Here is a 21695-nt window from a genome sequence, read left to right as displayed (position 1 = left end):
AGAGGGTTAGGTTGTCAGCACTACATATAAATAAGTGAATAAAATAAAGGTCCATCCACATCTAAAAAATATTTTTAAAAAAGAAAAGATATTTTTAAGGTAAAGATGTATGCCTCTTGAAAAAATCAAGATCTATAATGATTTTGATTCTGAATAAAAGAGCATATCCTTTCTTGCCTGGGAATTGAGTATGTCAGGACAGTATTATAACTTGTTAGAAAGATGCTGATATCTGAATTTTTATAGTAAAGAATTAGAAGGACCTGGCAGAAGAGACAACAAGGACTTCCCCCTCTCAATTTTGCCACGAGACTAATTGGTTTTATCCCCTGCCCTCTTGGACTTGGCGTATAAAATTCTGTTTTGAAGCCATGATACTTTCCTTCCTGCTTCCTCATTCATCTCTATTTCTACTGTTCTGAGTGGTTAGATGCCAGCCCTGGGTGGCAGCAGCTCAGAATCTGAGGGCTACCACCCTGCTCAGGATTAACCAGTTGAAAACCCCTTAGCAGACATTATCAGAAGCAGGTACCGTTAGCTCATCTTGCAAGACGTCATTATTGAAGAACCACTGCCTTGGGAGTTGAGAGTTTGGGGTAGAAACAAAGCCAGTGAGCGGTGCAGTTCCTTCCTGCTTGGACTTATTTAGTTAGGGACTTTGTAGTCCTCGAATGTTTATACACTTTTTCCTATCTCATCCTCTTATGCATCTTTCCTTTGTAATCCTCTAGCATGTTTGCCTACAAGTATCTCAGAAAGCAACTCCACCTAACAACTGTTGCTAGGTAGAATGTGGCTTTCAGGCCTGCTCTTTAGGGACCAATTGAAAAATCAAAGGCTATAACCCATTTTCCCTCTACACGATTGCCTTTGCTGGGCTATAGAAAGGGCACATTTCATTTTATTAAAACTCTTTGAGTAATCTGACCATAATTGGGTCTGAACCGAGTGGTTATCTGATTTGCTGGGTTAAATAATGGGCCTTAATTGAGTCTGTGTTATTTGTAGAGCCAGCGCTGCCCTTGCCTATGTTGCCCCCTCCTCCCTCCTTCTGTTTCCCAATTAACCTTCATTCCTCTTTCCTTGCAGAGTAAAGAAGTTGGCCAGCAGCTCCAAGATGATTTGATGAAGGTCCTGAACGAGCTCTACTCGGTAAATCAGATGGGTTGCTGGGCTCTTTAACAAGCAGAGGGAAGCAGCATTTGGCAGCTGGCAGCCATAATCACATCAGCAATACTGAACTGAGCTGAGGTTGAGGACAGTGCATGCTCCTCATTGGGGGTGACCCCACCCATCTCTTTTTTCACACTCTTATTTTCAAAACTGAATGAGGAAAAAAAAAAAATCCTCAGAATAAGATTTGCCCTTAGCTGTGCAAGTTCACCCTGGCTTCATTTGAGGTATCATCCCAAGACACCAAGGTCTAGGTCACCAACACATCTGACACCATTAGCAGCAGCGACCAGGGACCCCAAATTTAATGGCAAGGAACACAGCCTGTATTGCACCATTATTATTTGCCTCTTGGAAAGCATTTGTTGTCCAAGTTTTACATCAGATCTTGGATTGATCTTGCTTTGAGATTAGAGCAAATGCTGTAGAGAGAAGTGTATACTCCTAAATGTCCCAATATAAGGGTCCAGCTCAGACAGGCAGAGCCACAGTGAAGAAGCAGGCTGTGGCCTGGAGGAGGGTGCAATCTGTTCTGAGACCCCTGGCACTTCAGTGGCTCATGGGTGCTTCTTCATGCTGAGATGTGGTTGTGGTGGTTCTCCCCAGCCATGTTTTGTTGTTTGTAATGAAAACACACATACTACACACACATACACACACACACACATGTACATCAAGGAAACTCCTGCTGCCATAAGAGGATTACTTCAGTTGTACAGCAGACACCTTTCAGGGAGCCCTTCTCCTGCTCTGCTGTATCAGCCCTATGTGTCACTTTCCAGGGTTGCCCCATCCTATTTGGAGGTGAAGTTGATTTTCTGAGTTCATTTGTTTATTCCCTCTGTCCCCGCTTCCCTTTCCTTCCTTCTTTCTTCCTCTCTCCCTCCTTGCTTCTTTTCCTCTTTTTCTCCCTCCCTCCTTCCCTCCCTTGCTCCCTTGCTCCCTTCCTTCCTATCTTTCTTTAATTCACAGGAAAGCAGGCAATGGTGACATATATAACAGGCATTTGGGGTCAGAGAATTCCATGTTCTTCGTCCAGGAGCCTAGGTGTGTCCGTTTTGTCATGGCAACGCTAAGCAAGTAAATAGTGTACAGTGGTCATCTGACTCGTTTGCAGCAAGGCTTGATTCATGTGAATTTCTACTCTGTGACTGTCTCCTGTGAAGACAACCAAGCAGATAGATGGTACCCTTTGGTTCAGCTCCCGAGTTTTCATTTCTCTCAAATACATTTAATGTCTTTTAAAAATAGAAGCACATGGATGGGAACCATTTTCAGATTGGATGAGTTTCCTGAACTTGGTCTTTTCAGTGCTTCTGCTCTTTATTTTTAGAGTGTCTTCTAGGCACCATCAAGAGCTATTCTTTCTTTCTTTTGGCAGAAAATTCACTAAGACGGAAAAATGACACATGTCATTAGAGGAATTATTTCATTTTCCCGTAAGCATCTTTGACCTCTGCTATTTGCAGCTGTTTCTGGGGAGGAGCTAGTTGGATAACCAGCAAACCCCAGACCCACTCAAATCGAGTGTGCTCCATCGTCCACAGGACTCAAGACAGCAGAGGAGGAAGAGTGTGTGAGCATTTGTTAGCTTTTACCCAGAGCCCTAGATCTCTTCATAAGCTATGATTTTAAAAGTAAGTGAAAGGGTATAAGCAGTGCCAGAGTAAAGAAGAAAATCCTGGAACTTGCTGCTCTGCCCTGAGGGCCAAGTGTGTACCTCCAACCGCAGCCCTCAGGCCATCCCATACTGGCCAGTAAAGCAGTCAATGAAAAATATTCCTACTGGTATTCAGACTGAGAATTGGCTGAGTATGCTGTCCCCTGTCGTGAGGTGCATTGGTACCCAGTCCTATAATCTGCCCAAGACCTAAATAAAAATTAGATATATTCCTTTAAGAGGTTATGAGAAGAGAAAAAAAGAGTAGAGGACACCAGAAGGTTCCAGAGAAAGCAGAACAGTCTGATGCAGTGATTCCCATGCAGGCTGATTCCCTCAACCCCAACAGGACTTGACAATGTCTGCAGGCATTTTGGTTGTCAGGCCTGGAGGGGTGTTAATTTCATCTAGTAAGTAGAGGTCAAGGGTGCTGCTAATATCCTACAATGCCAGATTAGTCCCTCACAACAAAGCATTATCTAGTCTCAGAATTTCAATAGTACCAAGGTTGAGAAACCTGGGTCTGGTGACTAGTCTCCTGAATTAGGCAACCTAGATTCTTGACTCCTAGCTGTATGAACTGTGGATACCCTAATCTCTGTGACCCTGGCGTCAGGTATTTCCATATGCTAGGGAATGGAATGATTAGGGGAGTTATACTTCCAGAAATATCAGACTATAGTTAAAGATCAAATTAATTCACAGATTCTGTAGACCATTAAAAAGTTCAAAGAATAGAACTAAGAGTTGTTTCTTCTATAGGGTGAGATTAGCTTTTGACTGGTTTAAATTAAGGCACCATGGAATTGGGGTGACTAACCCTTCAACCTAGGACTGAAGAGTTTCCTGGGGCACAAGAGTTTCAGTGCTAAGACTGGATCAGTCCTGAGTAAAACGGGATGATTCGCCACCTTGCATGGGATAGTGGTTTCATCAGGTAGGAAGCTGGGACTACCGTATGCTGACTGAGGGAAGCTTCTTGGCTGTGGACACTCTCTCAGAGGAGTTAGGAAGAGAAGGAAGTTCTTGTAAGGAACTTTCCCTCTGTTTGCTGTTTAGGAAAGCAAGAGAGGGTCTCCTTTTTAGTGACCCTGTAGGCAATAGAGGTTATTTGTGGGCACTAGAAAAAGGAAATCAAGGATGAAGGGACCCGCCATATTTATCAGTGCTCTTCTTACTTCACATCTGCCCCTAATGTCCATGAATAATCCTTTTTGGGAACCAGTTATCCAAGGGTTGGTAACTTAAGTACTTTTGAACCTTGATGAACCAAGGAGCAGAACCCAGGTGTTTCCAAATAAAGATGCCTTTGGATGAGAGGCCCAGAATCCCACCATAAGTGGCCAGCTGCCCCTCTGCACCTTCTTGTTTTCTGCCTGAAGAGCTTTGATTTCCCTGACTTGGCATTCTGTGCCAGGGCCACTTCCACAGCTGTTATTCAGAGAGCATTCTTCTGCACGTGTTTCTCCCCCATCAGGAGCTGCTAGCTTGGAAGCCATGGTAAGTGGTTTTCATTTTCTGACATTCTAGGAATGCCTTTGAAGTCAGAGCATGCTGCTTTCTAAAGAACTCTGGGATTGTCTGCCTCAGTTGCACTCAGAGACTGTCTGAAAAAGCCCAGAAAGCCCCTACAGAAAGGAGGGTATGTAGAGGCACAGAAGCCACATTGATTGGCTGAATACAAATAGTCAAGGAGACCCTGGACTTGAGAAAGAAAAGAGGTTGGGACACTCTGGAGCTGTTGTCACCCAGAGGTCTTATGCTCCAGTACATGTCCCCTTGGCTTGGTGTAGCAGCCGTTTACTGCAGAGCTACTTTATCCTGGTGTTCAATACCTGTTCCCCTGAAACAGTGGCAGCTAGTAGTCCTCCAACTCTGCTTATCTGTTTGACGATGGCACTAGGCAGTGGGAGTACAAAGACAAATAAGAGATGTCCCTAAACTCAAGACATTTAGTTTTGATAGGAGACAGAAAATTAAGACAGCAAATAAAAAATGAGGTAAGAACTCTTAGGATCTGCATGGAAAAGGGACATGAATTAGGCTCCTTGAAAAGGCATTTGAATTGAATCTTAATTGCCAAGGACTCTTACTCTTCTCCAAAAGTTCCTTCCCCCCCCCTTTTTTTTCCTATTCAGTTCTTGTTTCATGATGCAGTATCTTTACATTTTTATTCCTCTCTTGAGGCTATTGCTGGTAGATTGTTTTCAAAGTTTTCTTCTTTCTGTATACTCCGTCTTTCTAAATTGCTTGTTTAGGTCTGGCTATTCTATATTAAATATTTTCCTTAAATGTCTGGTAATCCTTAGCTGGCTGATCATATTTTAAAGTGAGGCACTGAAAAGTCCTGTGTTGACCATGGCCTTCACCATAGGGTGATCCAACTGGCCGTGTCTTAGGGGAAGCCCCAGCATCAGTATCTTGTTATCTTTCATCTTGGATAGTCGGATTACTGAGAGATGGCTCTTTTGATCTCCCACTTATGTGTGGGGACTGAATTGCAAAGAGGTCTGGGCCATCTCAACTTTCAGTATAGAAGTTGCCATTGATGCTCCTGTTTTAAGTTCAGTACCCCTATCCTCAGATTAGCCTGGTATTCCCCAGTCTGTGGACACTTTCTAAGAAAATAAGCCTCAGTGATTAGGGAAGGGACTTGGGGATCTGAGTTTCCCGGGCTTTCAGTAATTTCTTGTTTTCAGCTCCACTTTCATCCCACTGCCCCAGTTTCTCTTGGGGCTTCTGTGACATGTCTGGTTGCTTCTTGGCCTTCTCTGCCATTGATTTAGGATTCAGTTCTTGCTTATCTGCTTATCAGAGTCTGATTCTTTCTTTTTGTTTTCCTCAATTTACATCTAAAAAATTAGTAATAGCCAGGCATGGTAGCGCACTTCTGTAATCTCAGCAACTCGGGAGCTTGAAGCCCAAAGATTGCACATCAGAGGTCAGCCAAGGCAACTTAGCAAGACCCTGTCTCAAAACAAAAAATAAAAAGGACTGTGGATGTAGCTCAGTGATAGAGAGCCCCTGAATTCAATCCCTAGTACCAATAAGAAAATAGAAAAAAAAAAAAAAGGAATAATAAAAACTTTTCTGTCTTTTTAGTGTAATTTATGGAGGCAGCAGAGCTAAATGCATGAATTCCATATTTAGTTTTTCAAAGTAAAATGAATGTTCTTTGAAGAATTGAAAATTTTAATTTCTGAATTTCTCCTTTAGTTTATTTGCTCACTATATATATTTCTCTAAGTCCTGCCTTGATTTTCCCTATTTCCCCAATTGTTTAGCATTGCTTATTTAAGCTTCAGCCTCTGGGTGCTTCAGTTTTCCCTTGCGTTGGAGGGCACTAGTAACAATTCTTCCATATTTCCACAGAGGAGTGATTCATTGCCATTAAGTCATTTGGGCAACCACTTGATGGTAAAGCTACCATGTGTACATGACATTTTCCTTAGGAAGTTTTAGTTTCCTAGAGTAGGTAATGTTTTACTCTCTCTTGGTGGGGAAGGGTACTGGGGATTAGACCAGGGATGCTCTACCATCCAATGCTTTGTTTTGAGACAGGGTCTCCCTAAGTTGCCAAAACTGGCCTTGGTCCTATAATCCTCCTGCCTTAGCCTCATGGGTGTTTGGGTTTCCAGTCGTGTGTCACCATGCCTAGCTTTTTTAATCTTAATGAGAGAGTTCTTTAAGTACTTTTGGGGGAAGGAACAATATAAATTATTGATTTTCATTACTTCATCTGTTTGTTGGCAGTATTCTATGAGCTTCTTTGTCTCTCATGTTCATTCATAATATTTCCTCTTTGATCATAAAATGGAAAATCACATTCTTAAAAACCATTCACTTTCACGACTGTTTACTTGAACATTTGAATTCCTTTGTTAGAATCAGGTGGAAAAAAAATAGAGAAAGGAGCCAGGAGAACAGATGGCCTCTTTCCCACTTCTTAGTAACCTGCAAAACTGGGGATCTGTTTGAATTACTTAGAAAAGCTTTTTAATGCCCTTAGTTGTTAATATTGCTTCTCCTATATAGAGAATATGCTAAGTATAAGCAGAGTGGATCTTATGGGAAATGGTGTCAGGTTTAGAATAAGCTGATTTAAAGCATTCTGCATTCAAAATGAGACAGAGTTTAGATTCTAACGTACTTTGATTTTGTCAATGCCTTAGTATTCTTTACTCCTTCCTCCCCCTCCAACTGATCCTGAGGGATTGGTATATTCACAGAGCACCTCTAGCCCAGGTTTTCTCAGCCTTGGCCCCACTGACATTTTGGACCAGATAATTTTTTGTGATAGGGGATTACCCCGTGCAAACGATGCTTAGCAGCATTCCCACTAGCAGTCCCCAAGGTGTCACAAGCAAAAATATTTCCAGACATTGCCAAATGTCCCCTGGCAAGACACTGCTCTAACTCAGGTTCCTAAATGAAACCAATTTTGCATTTCAAGTCTCCCTTGAGTTTACTTAACCTTTCCTCCCAAGTAATTCCACTCCAGTCCTATGCAGTTATTTAGTGGTGAAGAATGTGGACTTTGGAGTTTGACAGACCTAAATTTGAATCCTGACTGTCACTTACTAGTTGTGTGACTTTAAGTTCCATAGATAATCTCTTTGAGCCCCATTTCCTTGTCTTTAGAAGTGGAAATAATAACATGTCCTTCAGAGTTGTGAGAATTTAGTGAGGCAGTGTACAGAGAACCTCTGATGCACAGCTGCACTGAATGATGGAGATTAATGTAAATATTAATACTGAACCCTTGCTGTCCACTCTGAGTGTTCAGCCATGTGCACACGTATGCACATACGTACAGCTCCTACACTCTCAATTTCTCCCTTTCAAAGAAATTTCCTAGCATCAGAACTTCAGCACTCTCGAACTTCAGATTGCTTGGTTTGTGATCAAGCATTTTAAATTCTCTGATGGAGGATAGCAGCACCCAGTGTGGAAACAGAAAGCTCCAACAGAGCAGAACATCATGTTGCTGGAAGTAGTACTTTTGGGAGGACTGGAAACAAGGTTGAGTTCCAGGCTTCCTGGTCTCTTTGCTAAGAAATGGGATTGGATTTCTAGACAGTTGCTTTAGTGGAAAATTTGAAAATGGCATCCCTCTTTTTATATTATTTCTTGCAGTAATTCTAGTTATACTTAATAGGGATTTTATTCCTTCCCTGTCTTACCTAATTGTGCAGGTGTCTCATGGATTGTTGTCCAGATTGTAGAACTGCTGCACAGATGAAATGAGCTAATGTGTATGTGACATTTGCACAAAGCCAAGAATATACTGTGTGCTCAGTACATGAGAGCTGCCATGGCTGTTGCTGCAGCTCTAGGGCTGTGAGGAAGGTGTATGATGTAGGGGAAGCAGGCCAGTTGGGAGAGCTCTGGAGGCTTCTCCTCTACCCCATTTTATAGCAGAAAGGTACAAAAAGTATAGACTACTCCTCAGGCCATGCAGCCCTCTTTGGGGCACCTAACCAACCCAGGAAGGCTTTGTCCTTGAGTTCTGAGAGAGGTGGTCTTTCCTGTCTAGGTGGTAATTGTGAGGTGAGTAAGTCTTAGGAAAGCCCTGGGCCCATATAAAAGTAATGATTACAAATGATAATAAATAGAATTGACTATTACATGAAGAACAGACCTGAAGTCATTTCAATAAGAAGACACCTTGGCTCAGTTCTGCTTTCCTGTGCTTTGGAACTGTCTTTACTATATAATGTTACTATATAACACTTCTGGATTTTTCCCTTAGGGTGATGAGGATGTTGCTTCATGGGGAAGAGGTCTGACTGAGTCTTTTAGCAGAGAGTTGACCCCATTGGCTTGACCTCTGGGGTGGGGGCGGGGGGTGTCTTGCAGGTCATGAAGACATATCACATGTACAATGCCGACAGCATCAGTGCTCAGAGCAAACTAAAGGAGGCCGAGAAGCAAGAGGAGAAGCAAATCGGTAAATCTGTGAAGCAGGAGGACCGGCAGACTCCTCGCTCCCCTGACTCCACAGCCAATGTCCGCATTGAAGAGAAGCATGTCCGGAGGAGCTCAGTGAAGAAGATTGAGAAGATGAAGGAGAAGGTGTGTATGCTCTAGCAACTGTACAGGCGGAAAGAATGTTCTGGGAGACAGGACTGATAGAAATTTCCCAGTAGAGAAAGAAGAGCAGAACAAGAAAGCGCTGGGTTCTTTTACCAAAGGAGTCCATTCTCTGTCCTGGCAGGTATCCTAGGTATTGAAGGACGGATGTCGACTCCAGAGTTTTCAACCTCCAGCATACAGACAAGAAACAGTAGTCACTTTCCCAGCCATTTTCTAAACTGAGCAGACTATCTTGCTGCTTTGGGAGGTGGGAGTGGGGGAACTGAGAACCTTGGGTTCAGCTTTAGGCATCAGGTGCTCAGAGGCCAGGTAAGTGACACCTCCTCCAGGTTGGCAGTGGAAGGATGCAGAATGCTATCTGAAGATAGACTCAAAGTGGGGCACGCATCCAAAGTAGGGAGCCTCATTAACCTTTGCTGAATTGATCTACATTATGCCCTTGAATCTCATTAATCAGAATTAGAACCCAATTTAAAGTAGATGCGCATAGGGAGTAACAGCACAGTTGTGGTTCTTGAATGTACTGTGCTTTCATCTCCTGGAGAACAGTCTCCCTTTTTACAAAAAAAAGTAAAAGTTAACTTACTTTTTTTTTTAAGTTAACTTCTGTTTCCTTTTCAGCGCCAAGCCAAGTACACGGAGAATAAGTTGAAGGCCATTAAAGCCCGGAATGAGTACTTATTGGCTTTGGAGGCAACCAATGCGTCTGTCTTCAAGTACTACATCCACGACCTGTCTGATCTTATTGATGTAAGTGCTTAAAGCTGGGGGGCCTATGGGCTCCTCTATCCTGGCTTCAGAATCCTTGTCACACATTCCCCAATTCGGTTGTTCAGGCTTCTTGGGCATTTGAGATAATTACAAAAAGATAGTAACCATGATCCCTTAGGAGATTGCCATGTCCCAAGTTCTGGGTGATGTACTTTGTTTATTTCATTCACTTCTCACTACAGTCCTTGGAGGAAGATGTTATTATCTCTAATTTTATTGATTGACATTCAGAGAGTTTAGATGACTTACCCAGAGCTAGTAAGTGACAAAAGTAAGGTGGGTGCAGTGACACATGCCTATAATCCCAGCAATTCGGGAGGCTGAGGCAGGAGGATCATAAGTCCAAGGCCAGCCTCAGCAACTTAGTAAGATTCTAAGTTACTCAATGAGACTGTTTCAAAATAAAAATGGCTCAGGATGTAGCTCAGTGGTAAAATGCCCCTGGGTTCAATCCCAAGTACCAATAAAACAAAAACAAACAACAACAACAACAACAACAAAAAAAAAACAGGGGACAAAGGCAAAATTTGCACCTAGATCTTTTTACTAAACCCAAGTTCATGACCACAGTGCTCTTTTTGACTGCCGGGAAATATTCCCTTACGTCAGCAACTTGTATGAGAAGTAATGACAAGAGCTAGAGTTAGAATGCCATCCTTCACATTTATGTAGCACTTAGTGTTTGTTTCTGATATGATCTCATATGATTATCACATCATCCTATGGATAAGTAATGCTGTCTCCAGTTTGCAGTTGAGAAAACTAGTGGTCCAGAGGGTTAAGAGACTCACCTACCCAGTGTTATAGGTTTGCAGTATACTTCAAATTAGGTTCCTGTCGGGAAGGCATCCAGATGACACTGACATCTGGACCATTCAAAGATGATCAAGAGAAGCAGGTTAGTAGGCACATGTGTTTTGCATGGGGCTGGCATAACCTTTTATCTTTGACCTAATAGGTCAGCCTTGACCTTGATCTAATCTTCATCTGGCCCAATTCCTGAGCCAGTCCTGGGTAGAGCTGCTTTAGCATACTTTCTTACCTCATCCTCTGGTCATCACAATGAAGCAACTGGAAGCAGCTGATGGAGCATCAGCATCCCAGTCTCTAAGACTTCAGGTGTGTCCCTGTATCCTGTTTGAGACCTGGCTTTTGCTTTAGACTCACAGCAATAGCAAATGGACCTTGCAAGCCTCAGACCAGGCTGCAATGCTTGCTGCCTTGATTTCTCCACAAGAAACTTGCCATACTGTACAATATCTTGTGGGGGTCTTGTCAAAGGTTCACTGTTCTCTAACTAGCTGGTTCATCTGCTCTTGTCAACTGAACTGTTCTGGAATGCTGCTGTGTTTCCCAGTCTTCCACCCAGCAAACTAAAGAACTCGACTAGATCATTGGTACTTAAATCTGGCTCAAATCAGAGTTGCTTGAAGAACTTTTCCAAAATACAGATTTCTATTGTCCTTTGGCCAGGGAGTTTTGATTCTGTAGGTTTGGGGCTGTTAATGCCCTGGATGTCATTGTCTCGCTGGGTAAGTGGAGCCTTGGTCTCTCTTCAGGCACCTCTTTGTTCTCTCTGCTTGTTGATGCTAATCTGAACACTGTCCTTCAATAGAGGTCAAAGCCCTAAACAGGATCCTCTTAGTACAGCAATTCCTCACTATTTGGAAGAGGCCTGTTCTCAGCCTGAGGAAGAGAATCAGTTCTTTCTTATGCTCAGTTTCTGCTATTTATCTTGCATTTGGTTAAATTTTTTTTAAAAAAAGAAAAGACTGTGCAGGGTGCCACACCTCTTATACTGGTTTGTCCTCTTCCCTTTCTGTTGCCCCGGGATTCACTGTCCTACCACTTTCACCCAAATTCTGACCTCAGGGGAAGACAGGGGCTACTTCTGTATCAGTCACAACCTTCTTCATCACGTGTGAGCGGGGTTTTAAAATTAGCATAAAAAGCAAGCTATTTTGGACCTTATTTTCATCATTTTTTTAAGGCCTGTTAAGAACCTAACTTCACATATATGGTATGAACTGCCATTGAAAAAGAAGACAGCCAGCTTCCTCGGTACTCAGCAGGGCATGGGTCTAGGGGACTGTGAGCAAGTTGGGGTGGCAGCATTCCCGGCCACAAGGGTAGTAAATTTGCTCTTTTTTCTTTGCTGTTGTATTTTGGTTGTATCCGGTTTATTTTGTTTATTGTTTGTTTGGGTTTTGTTTTTTGTAGGGTGAGGACAGATTAGTTAGTCTTTTTAGGAAAAGTTGATAAGGTTACTGTACTCCATAAATGTTTAGTAAATATTTATTTGGGTGAGGCCATGTGCCCAGCACCAGGGGTACAAATAAATATAATAGTTTTGCCTGAGAGATAGTCGTAGACTCTAGGTGTTTCAACCTTGGGTCATGATCCTTTAAGGGAGCCATGAATTCACTTTTAGGTGTCTGACCTGATTTTTTTTTTTTTTTTTTTTTTTTTGTGGTGCTGGGGATCAAACTCAGGGCCTCGTGCTTGCAAGGCAAGCACTCCACCAACTGAGCTATCTCCCCAGCCCCCTGACCTGATTTTTGAAGGAAATTGATTGGACTCGAATAGGGAAAAAATGTGAGGCTAGGTTTTATTTTTTGAAACTTTTAGGTTAGGTGTATATATGCATGCTTGTGTGCCCATAGGTATTCATGTATGTATGTGACGATGTAAATATATTCTTATTGAGAGTTGAGGATCACAAGTTTGAGAGTCACTGTACTAAGATCCAGAAGGGCAGGGACCAAGACTTACTTTATAAAACTTTAGTAGCCCCTTGTGCTTAATATGCAGCAGAACATGGATATGTTCATTGAAGAAAGAATAGAATAGAAAAAAAGAGGAAGCAGATGATCCCCTAAGCCAAGATTTGCTTCACTTCTTGTGCCTTTAATACTGATTTAGCGTGTAATTTACATATGATGACTGAACTTGAGTGTTAGTTTCAAGAGTTTTGACAAATTTGTACACTCTTGTAATCTACATCTCTATCAAGATCTAGAATAAATACCTTGATGGAAGATATGTTCCTGTCACCTCAGAAAGTTCCTCCTGTCTCTTCCCAGTCAACCTCCCACCTTACAGCAACCACTTTTGTGATTTCAATCATCATAAATTAGTGTTGCCTGTTGGAGAATTTCATGAAGATAGGCATATACTGTATACGATTTTTTGTGTCTGACTTCTTTTGCCTCGCATTTTTTTGGGCTTCATCCTTGTTGTTTGCATATATCAGTAGTTTCTTCCTTTTTCTTGCTGACCTATGCAATTAAAAAGGGCCAAAAGTGTGCTTTGGCAACACACCAACAGAGCAGGAGTGGGTGAGGAACCTGGGTGTGTTGGCATCTTGATCTTGACAGTATCCAGAACTTGCTGGAAGACATGGGATGATTCATATTACAGTCCCTTGCCATCTGTGGTATGTATACATTCTGCCGTCTTTCTAGGGGTTTGAATCTCAATGTGTATTTAAGGCAAAGAAAAGAAGTGAGAAGAAGTTATTTCTGTCAATGCCATCACACTGACACAAGGTCTAGCCTCCGACTTCTTTTTATAGTATAGTGTGAGATTTAAACTCAGACTGTAGGAGTCCATGTGAGATATGTGACACACACCAGGAAAACCTCAACTTTGGGCCAAAAAGACATTCTGAGCTCACTTGAAAGCATCAAGAACTGTAGGCTCACTGGAATGTCATTGTCCTCCCCTGTGCTCCTGTGACTCACTCAGCCTGTCACTCACTCAGGAGCAGATGGGTGAATGAAGAGCAGGGCATTGTCCTCACACTTAGCTGGCACGTTGTGAGTGCCAGGTACCTGGATAGAGGGTCCACGACATCATGTACACCCAAGTTGGACATGAAGGAACTTGGCTTTCCCAGTGGAAATTTTTATTAAGGGCAGTTACTGTTTTCCTCTGTATGAACCCCATTTTTATTTACTAGGTCTTTTCCAGAGTCTTTGAGAATATCAGCTGGTGAAGGGTTAATAAGCTACTGACTCCAGTTATCATACATCTGGGTGGGCTGTCATTAAATTCTTATAAAAATTTGATTTCCCCTGAGAAGGTTTTCATCAAACATTTATATAATCTAGAAATGGCCAGGGGAGCGCAGTGTGGCCACAGAACTCATCAGAAGCCATGGAAAACATGCTTTGTCCCCAGTGTGAACAAAATATCGCTCTGCCTCTACTCACTGGGATTCTCCTGGGAATACAATGAGATATTCAAATCCTATTTATCTAACCTTGACCAGATATTGCTTTTTTGCTAAAGTCTCAGTTTCTGGCTGTTGCCCCTACAGATAGATAGATGGCCAAGGCTCTGGAAAACCTATTCCAAATGGCCCAGGTTAGCTGGAGGTGCAGAGGGCCAGAAGGCACATTTGTGATTCAGGTTCCCACTCATTTGCACAGAGAAGCTACAGGGTGGTCATATAAATAGAGGCACTGCTGCAGCCTAGGAAGGCTCCTGCTTCCCTCAGACCATACACAGTAAGCGAACAAAAGGCCACACCCACTCACTTGACTTAGGTCAGTATTCAGACTATTTCCCAAGAGGCTGGAATCTACTTGTGGCCTCAGTTGGACTGATAACTAAGCTTTATCAAATGCCTACTCTGAGCAAAGCCGACCGTGTGGGAGGGTAATAAACAAGGGCAAAATACTGACCAAGTCCTCCAGAAACTTGTATTCTGCTTGGGGATAGGAAATGGCAAACCACAGGATAAGGGCAAGTATTCTGTGTCATGTGAGGGCTCATCAGCAGAGTTCCAAGTGGAGGCCGGGGCGATGTTGGCCAGGGATGCAGGGTTGGCTGTTTCTGAGAGGCTGGGAATTTGATTTGGATCTTGAAGAGTGGGTACAATTCCAGCAGGTAAGAGGAGTGGGAAACATCTCAGGAAGAGAAAATACTAGGAGCTGCAGGATAGAGGTCAGTGGATTTAGGGATACTGATGATTGATGTTAAATATCCATGCAGTACCAGATATGTGTAAATGCATTGCCTGTTATTAGCCTCAGAATAATCTGTGAAGACTGGTGTTACCCCCTTCAAGGCTCCAAGGAATTAAGTAGTTTGCTTATGGTCCCACAGTTGGTTGGAGGCCTATGCTTCTCTAACACTATCTTAAACAAAGAGTATGTCATTGGATTGGAGCAGAACAGGCTGAAGGAGAAAATAGAGGGAGATAATGTAAGATGGACAGACTGCAGACATAATTTGTTCTGCCTGTTTGACCTTGCTTAAATTATTTAACCCGTCAACCTCAGCTTCCTGATATGGAAAACTAGGAAAATACTGACCTCAGTGGTAGGTAATTATGAAGGTTTAAATGTAGAATGTACACAGTGCACTTAGTACATTATCTGGCATGTAGTAAACATACCCAGTGGATAGAAGCATTTCTTTACATTTCCAAACTAAGGAAGGTGGATTTTTACCTTAGAAAAAAAATAAGTGGTTCTTCAACTGGGCATAATAAAAGTCACATTTTAGGACAGTGAAGCAGACAGCACTGGTGTATGATAAGGTATTTTTAGGACAGAAGCAGTGAGAACGGGAGTTTCCAAAAATACATAAAGGTTCCTGAAGGGCAACTTGCCTCCCCCTAATTTTCCTTCCAACCCCCACCCTACGCTGTGGCAATGTTACCTGTCACTGGACTTACAGGCAGAGTTCATCAGGGCCTATAGAGAGCTCCTCAGGAAGGTTTTAAGGTTCAAGGGCCCCCTGGCTAGTTCAGCAGCATCTCCCAGGGGAGGAGGGACCCTGCACGTGCAGCCTCCCAATCAGCTGCTTTTGTCTAGCTTTCATTTGCTTCTCCCTCCCATCTGAATTTAATGTCTTCCATCCTCTGGCTCTAGTTAAGCTGTGACTGCCATTATTCTGCTGAAGCCAGGCACCTGCCAGAGCCTGTTGGCACTGAATCCAGAGCCCAGCCCAACGGGTGCTCCATCTCTGAGCTTCTGTCAGATGCCTGGAAGGAGGAGGCATGTCATGTGCTTTTTCTTCCCCAGTAGTAGCTGTTCCCAATGTGATCTTGATGAGGGGGAAGGCTTGGGGGGAGAGTTAATTTGATGCTTGCTTATGCGATGAAGTGACAGTCACACAGATGGCCTTCTCTATCCATGGATTCTTCTCTGACGTTTCTTCTTAGGTCTGGGCCTCAAAGCTGCTTAAGCAATAGAGAGGATAAAGAATAGCTGAAGAATTTGGATCTCTGGGTCCTTTTGGAGAAGTGGGGAATATTATCACAGAGTTTCAGAATGCCGTTGCTGAAAAGGGCCTGGGGATTACATTTAATCCAAGGTTTTCAGACTTTTTCTTTAACAGAAGAATTCTTTCTTCAAACCAGACCTTACATAGACTCCCAATATATTAAACAGAAAAATGAGCAGAGCTGGCTTCGTTGAAGGAGGAATAGGAGGCTCACTGGTTGGGCTGCCCTCTTCTTCTCGGGGGCAGCCTGAGTGAGCCCTAGCACAGAACTTGGGCACTCTGGTCTACAGCTTTAAAACCACTGGCTTTGTCGAATCTGTTCATTTTCTGTCAAGGAAACAGGTTCAGGGATGGCAAGTGACTTTTCTAAGGTTGCTTGAGTCTGCCTTCTGTGTTGTGTTTTTATATAGTTGCCTCTTTGATTTTGGTACTTTTTGGTGTAGGAAATCAGAATCCATTATATGATATAAATATCCTTAGTAACGCCTAGTTTGAAACTGTTTAGTTTTTTGTTTTGTTTTGTTTTTTTGGTACCTGGGATTGAACTTTGGGGCACTTAACCACTGAGCCACATCCCCATCCCTTTTTTGTATTTTATTTAGAGACAGGGTCTCACTGTATTGCTTAGGGCTTCACTAGTTTCTGAGGCTAACTTGGAACTCGTGATCCTCCTGTCTCAGCCTCCCGAGTCACTGGGATTACAGGCATGTGCCACCATGCCAGGCAACTGTTTAGTATTATAAATGCTATTTCTGTAGGGCAGGAGCTTCAGTATAGAAATCCTACTCTGCGACTCAGGGTTGGAATGTTAGAAGCTGGTGGGTTGACCCACAGAGTCAGCCTCTCATTTTATTTTCCCACCTGGAGCTGAGGGTGTGTAAATTAGCTGCTGTTGGAACACTCTAGATTTTTGACCCCTGAGGGCCGAAATGGTCTGGCGTGCTTGATATGTAGTAACTTACCACAGCCATCCTCAGGAAGTGGCAGGCTATATTGTTATTATTGAATTTTGTCATAATGGCAACCTCAGACAAACCTGGAAATAGAATTCTTTTTTTTTTTTTTTTCTTTTGATACCAACAACTTGAACCCAAGGTTCAAGTTGCTGAGGCTGACCTTGAACTCACAATCCTTCTGCCTCAGCCTCCAGAGCTGCTGGGATTACAGGCATGTACCACTGCACCCAATAGAATTCTTTAACTCTTAACCCTTCTCATGTTTATGGAATAGCACTGAGTTAAATCATATCATTTGGTCATTATGGGTCCTCCTTCATCTAGCCACCTCACAGTCCTTAGGGTGTGTTTAACCATTGATCTGGGAGTCCAGAACTGAGAATTCTATCTCGTGCAGATCTTGGAATTCTGAATTCAGCCTTCTTCCCACTGTACAGCAAGTCGCATTGATGTGCTCAGATCTGCCCTGGGGATCACCCGCCCTTTCTGTCAGGCTTTGGGGCTGTCGTGGTGTGCTCACGTGCCTTCTCCTTCCACAGCAGTGTTGTGACCTAGGCTACCACGCTAGTCTGAACCGGGCCCTGCGCACCTTCCTCTCTGCTGAATTAAATCTGGAACAGTCGAAGCATGAGGGTCTAGATGCCATCGAGAATGCAGTAGAAAACCTGGATGCTACCAGTGACAAGCAGCGCCTCATGGAGATGTACAACAATGTCTTCTGCCCCCCTATGAAGTTTGAGTTCCAGCCCCACATGGGGGACATGGTGAGGCCCTCTTCCTATTCTCACACATCCCCAGGGACCTGAGTATGTTTGTGGGCGGCTTCACTACACACTACACAGAGGCCATGTTATTCTGGGGGAAGAGGGCTTCCTGTCAAGGAGGTGAGGCCCATGTGACTCATTCAGCAAACAGCCACCAAGTGCCTGCCTGTTGGAGCCCTCAGGAAACTTATGTCTAGTGAGAGAGTTAGCTGAGGTTGGGAGAGAGAAATATGCACAGAGAGGGACATCCAAAGGGGACAGCTACCAGGCATAGTGATGTGTGCACATAATTCCAGCCTCTTGGGAGGCTGAAGCAGGACTTCCAGGCCAATTTGAGGCCAGCCTGGTCAACATGGTAACACCCTGTCATTAAAAAAAAAAAAAAAAAAAAAAAAAAATCAGAGGGAACAACTGGTACATTCTAAAAACTACTTAATATGTGAAAGGAAAGTGGGGGAAGGGGCCCTCCAAGTGGTGGACTGGAAGAAGCAAGAGCTGAGGTGGGGCCAGGCCCTAGAGGCTTCTTTGAGGGAGGAAGGGCAGGCTAAGCATAGGAATGAAGTGATCTTGTCATTCGGCAGAGTTCTGAAGGATCTCTTCTCCTGGGTTCAGAAGATTGTGATGAAGGATGTAGTTTTCCTTGGATATTGAACACAAGAGTGTAGGTGTTTCCAGAAAGGACAGGAGCTAAGAGGCGATCCTGAAAGCCTGATGCTGGTTGCCAAGGGAGGGAGCATGAATGTGGGGACCTTGTTGGGGATTCTTCACCTCCAGTGACTGAAACAAGAAGGGTGTAAAGTGAGAGGAAAGAGAAGCTCCTGGTTCTGAATCTTAGGTTCTCCTTCTGGTGTTTGTGCAGTATCAGAATGAACCTCATTCCTGCATTTGGGAGCCATGATTTCAACTACAAATCAGAAGGTGGGTAAATAGGCTTCCAATGCAGGAAGGATCAGGATGAACCTTCAGGCATGGTTGGATTTAGGAGAGGAACTTTATAAGGACTCAGTGGGTTTTTTGTCATACTTCACATTCTCGGGATCTTACCTGGAGGCAAGGTGACTGCATTCCCAGCCTTATCTCCCTATAGGTTGGAATCCAGAGGAATGAGGATCTGCCTCCCTCCTCAGAATCCCCACAGAGGTCTCACTGTGTCCACTGGCTCTGATTGGGTGATGTGCTTATCCCTGAGACAGTCACTGTGGCTGGGTATCAGTTGACTTCCTGGCTAATGTCTGGGTCAGATGCTTCATTCAAAGCACTTGGCCCGAGTTGTGGAGTGGGAGGTTCTCCCTGAGGACAGTGAGACCAAAGTTATCAAAAGAAGGAGGCACGGATGCTAGGGGACCAAGAAACAGCAACGTGCTCTTGCCTGGTGCAGTGCTTCCCTTAGGATTAGCATCCAGACTCCTTAGAAAGCCCCACTCCACAGTAACAACCATAGCAGTGTAATCAGAAGATTCACTATCCTCAAAGGCCACCATGGACAGTGGGACATTTCTGTCCTGAAGACAAAAGCATGGAAAGGATTTCTTTCCTTCTTGGGAAAACCAAACCACTTACAGACTGTTTCCACTGCTGTGGCTTCGGAGATGTCAGCGTCTGAACAGATGGGGAAGTGAGACGCCGCCGCATGTGCAATTAGAGTCGGGGGAAGGGTGTCACCAACCCCCAGGAAACCCCATTCCTCACCTGCCCTGGCTCCTGATCAAACTTGCCTTCTAAACTCCTTCCCCAGCTGCCTCTGAGATTCCTTCCCAACCTTTGGTGGAACTTGGGGACCAGCTGAGCAGAGTGATACATTTTCTGGTGTTGACTGAGTTGTCTTCTGAGCCAAACAGCTTGTCTCCATAAAGGGGGAATCCAGATGCTGGGTACTTAGGCCCCCTCCTAGCCCTGTCAGAGCCACATTTCCATTCTCTAGAGCACAGCTGGAATGCATTACCTTGCACCCTGGTAGGAGATCCCTGCCAAAACATGCATCAGCAGCTCTGCTATGTCTTAAAGGAACAGACTTGGAGGTGAATTTTCCTCCATGATTCCTCCCTGCCAGGTCTGGGTTACTTTAAAAATCAATAGTTCATTCCTCTGCCTGGGTGCTCTCTTTATGTCATATAGCTAGCTGATCAATGGCAAAGCCAGGCAGGAGCCAGGGCCAGACCTAGAGCTTACAAGGTTCCACATTCTAGCCTAGTCTTCCCAAGAGTGGAAAATAAAAAGAGATGATTCTTGGTCCCTGAAGCCAGTCTGTCCTCATCAGTGTGGGTTGTCCGTAGACAGTGGAGGCAGCATGAAAGAGCTGCCTGGAAGTCCTTGAACCCTATAGGACCAGAGTTTGGTGGCATTTTGACTAGAAGCCCTGAAATTGGCCAAGGCCCCACACTGACTGGTGTTCTGGGGCCCTCAACACATGAATTGATGCCAAGCGCTCGCAGATGCACTAGGAGGTGGTGCCTTTCTCTACTCTTGGTGCCCCCAGAGGCCTGTGGGGCTCTGAATGCCTGACTGGTGACATCAGGCAGCCAGAGAGTTTTTCACTCTTGGCACTAACTCTTTCTGGCCACTGAGCTCTCTCCATTGTGTCTACTTATCCAAGAGCCAGAGTGAAGTCAGCTCTCTTCAGATCTGAGAGCTGGCTTGGGTCAGCCTCTCAGCCCGGAGAAGAGGTCAAAGCAGTTTGGAGCTTAAAAGCCAATGGATGAAAAGGTCAAGTCCCAGCCCCCTCCATTTGAAGAGAGTTTTTGTCTTTCAAGCAAGAGAATGGTCTCTGAGCATATGAATATGCCCACTCGTTGCTGAGGAGGATGGAGCCCAGTCCTAACTAGAAAGCTCTCTTCAGACGAGAGCTAAAGGATACATGGTAGCAAGATGACAGGAGCTGCCTGCGCATGGATTCTGCCCCCTACCTTTTGCTCCTCTTCAGTCATCTTGGGGACTGGGGGTGACATCGTGCCACAGCCACACCCCTATCAAGAGGGACGGTAGATTGGCTGTCCCTTCACACAGGGGAAAGCTTCTTGGCAGTAATTCTTGGGGGAAGGGCAGGTTGCAGAGGATCCTCTCCCACAGAGATCTAGTAAAGACCTGGGGCAAAATGATAGCTCTTTGGAAAATGTCACACTCCACCAGATTCCATGCCCTCTGGGGCCCACAGCACAGCCTGTGAACTTGTTCCCCGCTTCGCGCGCTCTCTCATTGAGTCAGCCTTCTCATGCATGGCCTGGATTTATAAACACACGCTGGCTGCCAAGAGCGGCAAGTTAGCCTCCTGACCCACTTCTCTCCTGCTTTCACTCTGGTGTATGAAGGGGGAGGAGGGAAGGGCTGGAGAGGTGGCCACTTGGACCTCCAGCAGGAAATCCTCACTGTGCCAAAGCATTGTATTTCTGGAGCTGGGGCTGCCCAAGGCACTCTTTTCCAGCCTCCTCAGCCTTCCACAGAGCTGTAGACCCTGTGTAGACCCACTTCAGCCAAGCATCAGCCTGCGGAGAGGCGCCAAAGAGAGAAACCTGGTCTTTCTAAACCAATCCCTCTCTCCATTCCTTTCATGAGCCCTTTGGTCCTAGAAGAGGTCCCCACACATCAATTTTAGATTTTGTTTCCACACACAAACTGCAAGCCTTACACCTTGAATTAGTTTTATTAGCAGTAAGAGAACTCTGGACTGCCAGAAGAACTGTGTCCTCTTCCTGACCCGGTATGACTTTCTTCTGGCAGGCCTCCCAGCTCTGTGCCCAGCAGCCTGTCCAGAGTGAGCTGGTGCAGAGATGCCAACAGCTGCAGTCCCGCTTATCCACTCTGAAGATTGAGAATGAAGAGGTAAGTTTCCCACCTAGGAGGCTCAGAGCGCCCTCTGAGGTTCCCTGTTGAACTTCTTGCTGCTGCCCATCTGGGAGCAGGTGGAAGGAGCATGCAGAGAATGTCCGGGCTGCTGCAAACATTTCCTAGCCAAATGTAGGCTTGGACTTTCCCCCTGCTACATCCTGCCCTTGAACTCCAGGAAGTTGCTCTTGCATTGCCAAAGGTTGTGCTCTATTTTGA

The 21695-nt window shown here is 44.4% G+C and overlaps 1 protein-coding gene across 5 annotated transcripts in view; it reads left to right on the top strand.

Moving 5' to 3' along the window:
• SRGAP2 (SLIT-ROBO Rho GTPase activating protein 2) overlaps positions 1–21695 on the top strand; it is a 244242-nt gene that overhangs the window by 167982 nt on the left and 54565 nt on the right. For 4 of the 5 annotated variants that reach the window (XM_079107857.1, XM_079107859.1, XM_079107860.1 and 1 more), the window contains exons 5-9: positions 1090–1152; positions 8693–8908; positions 9551–9679; positions 17433–17657; positions 21372–21473. In XM_079107857.1, the coding sequence (XP_078963983.1) occupies positions 1090–1152; positions 8693–8908; positions 9551–9679; positions 17433–17657; positions 21372–21473 (735 nt within the window). The remainder of the gene's footprint in view (positions 1–1089; positions 1153–8692; positions 8909–9550; positions 9680–17432; positions 17658–21371; positions 21474–21695) is intronic. The other variant, XM_079107858.1, reaches the window with a different exon arrangement.

This window comes from Sciurus vulgaris (assembly GCF_902686455.1).
Source record: "Sciurus vulgaris genome assembly, chromosome: 12".
NCBI lineage: Eukaryota > Metazoa > Chordata > Mammalia > Rodentia > Sciuridae > Sciurus > Sciurus vulgaris.
Note: the sequence above shows the minus strand (reverse complement) of the source record. Positions and strands in the feature narration are given on the sequence as shown.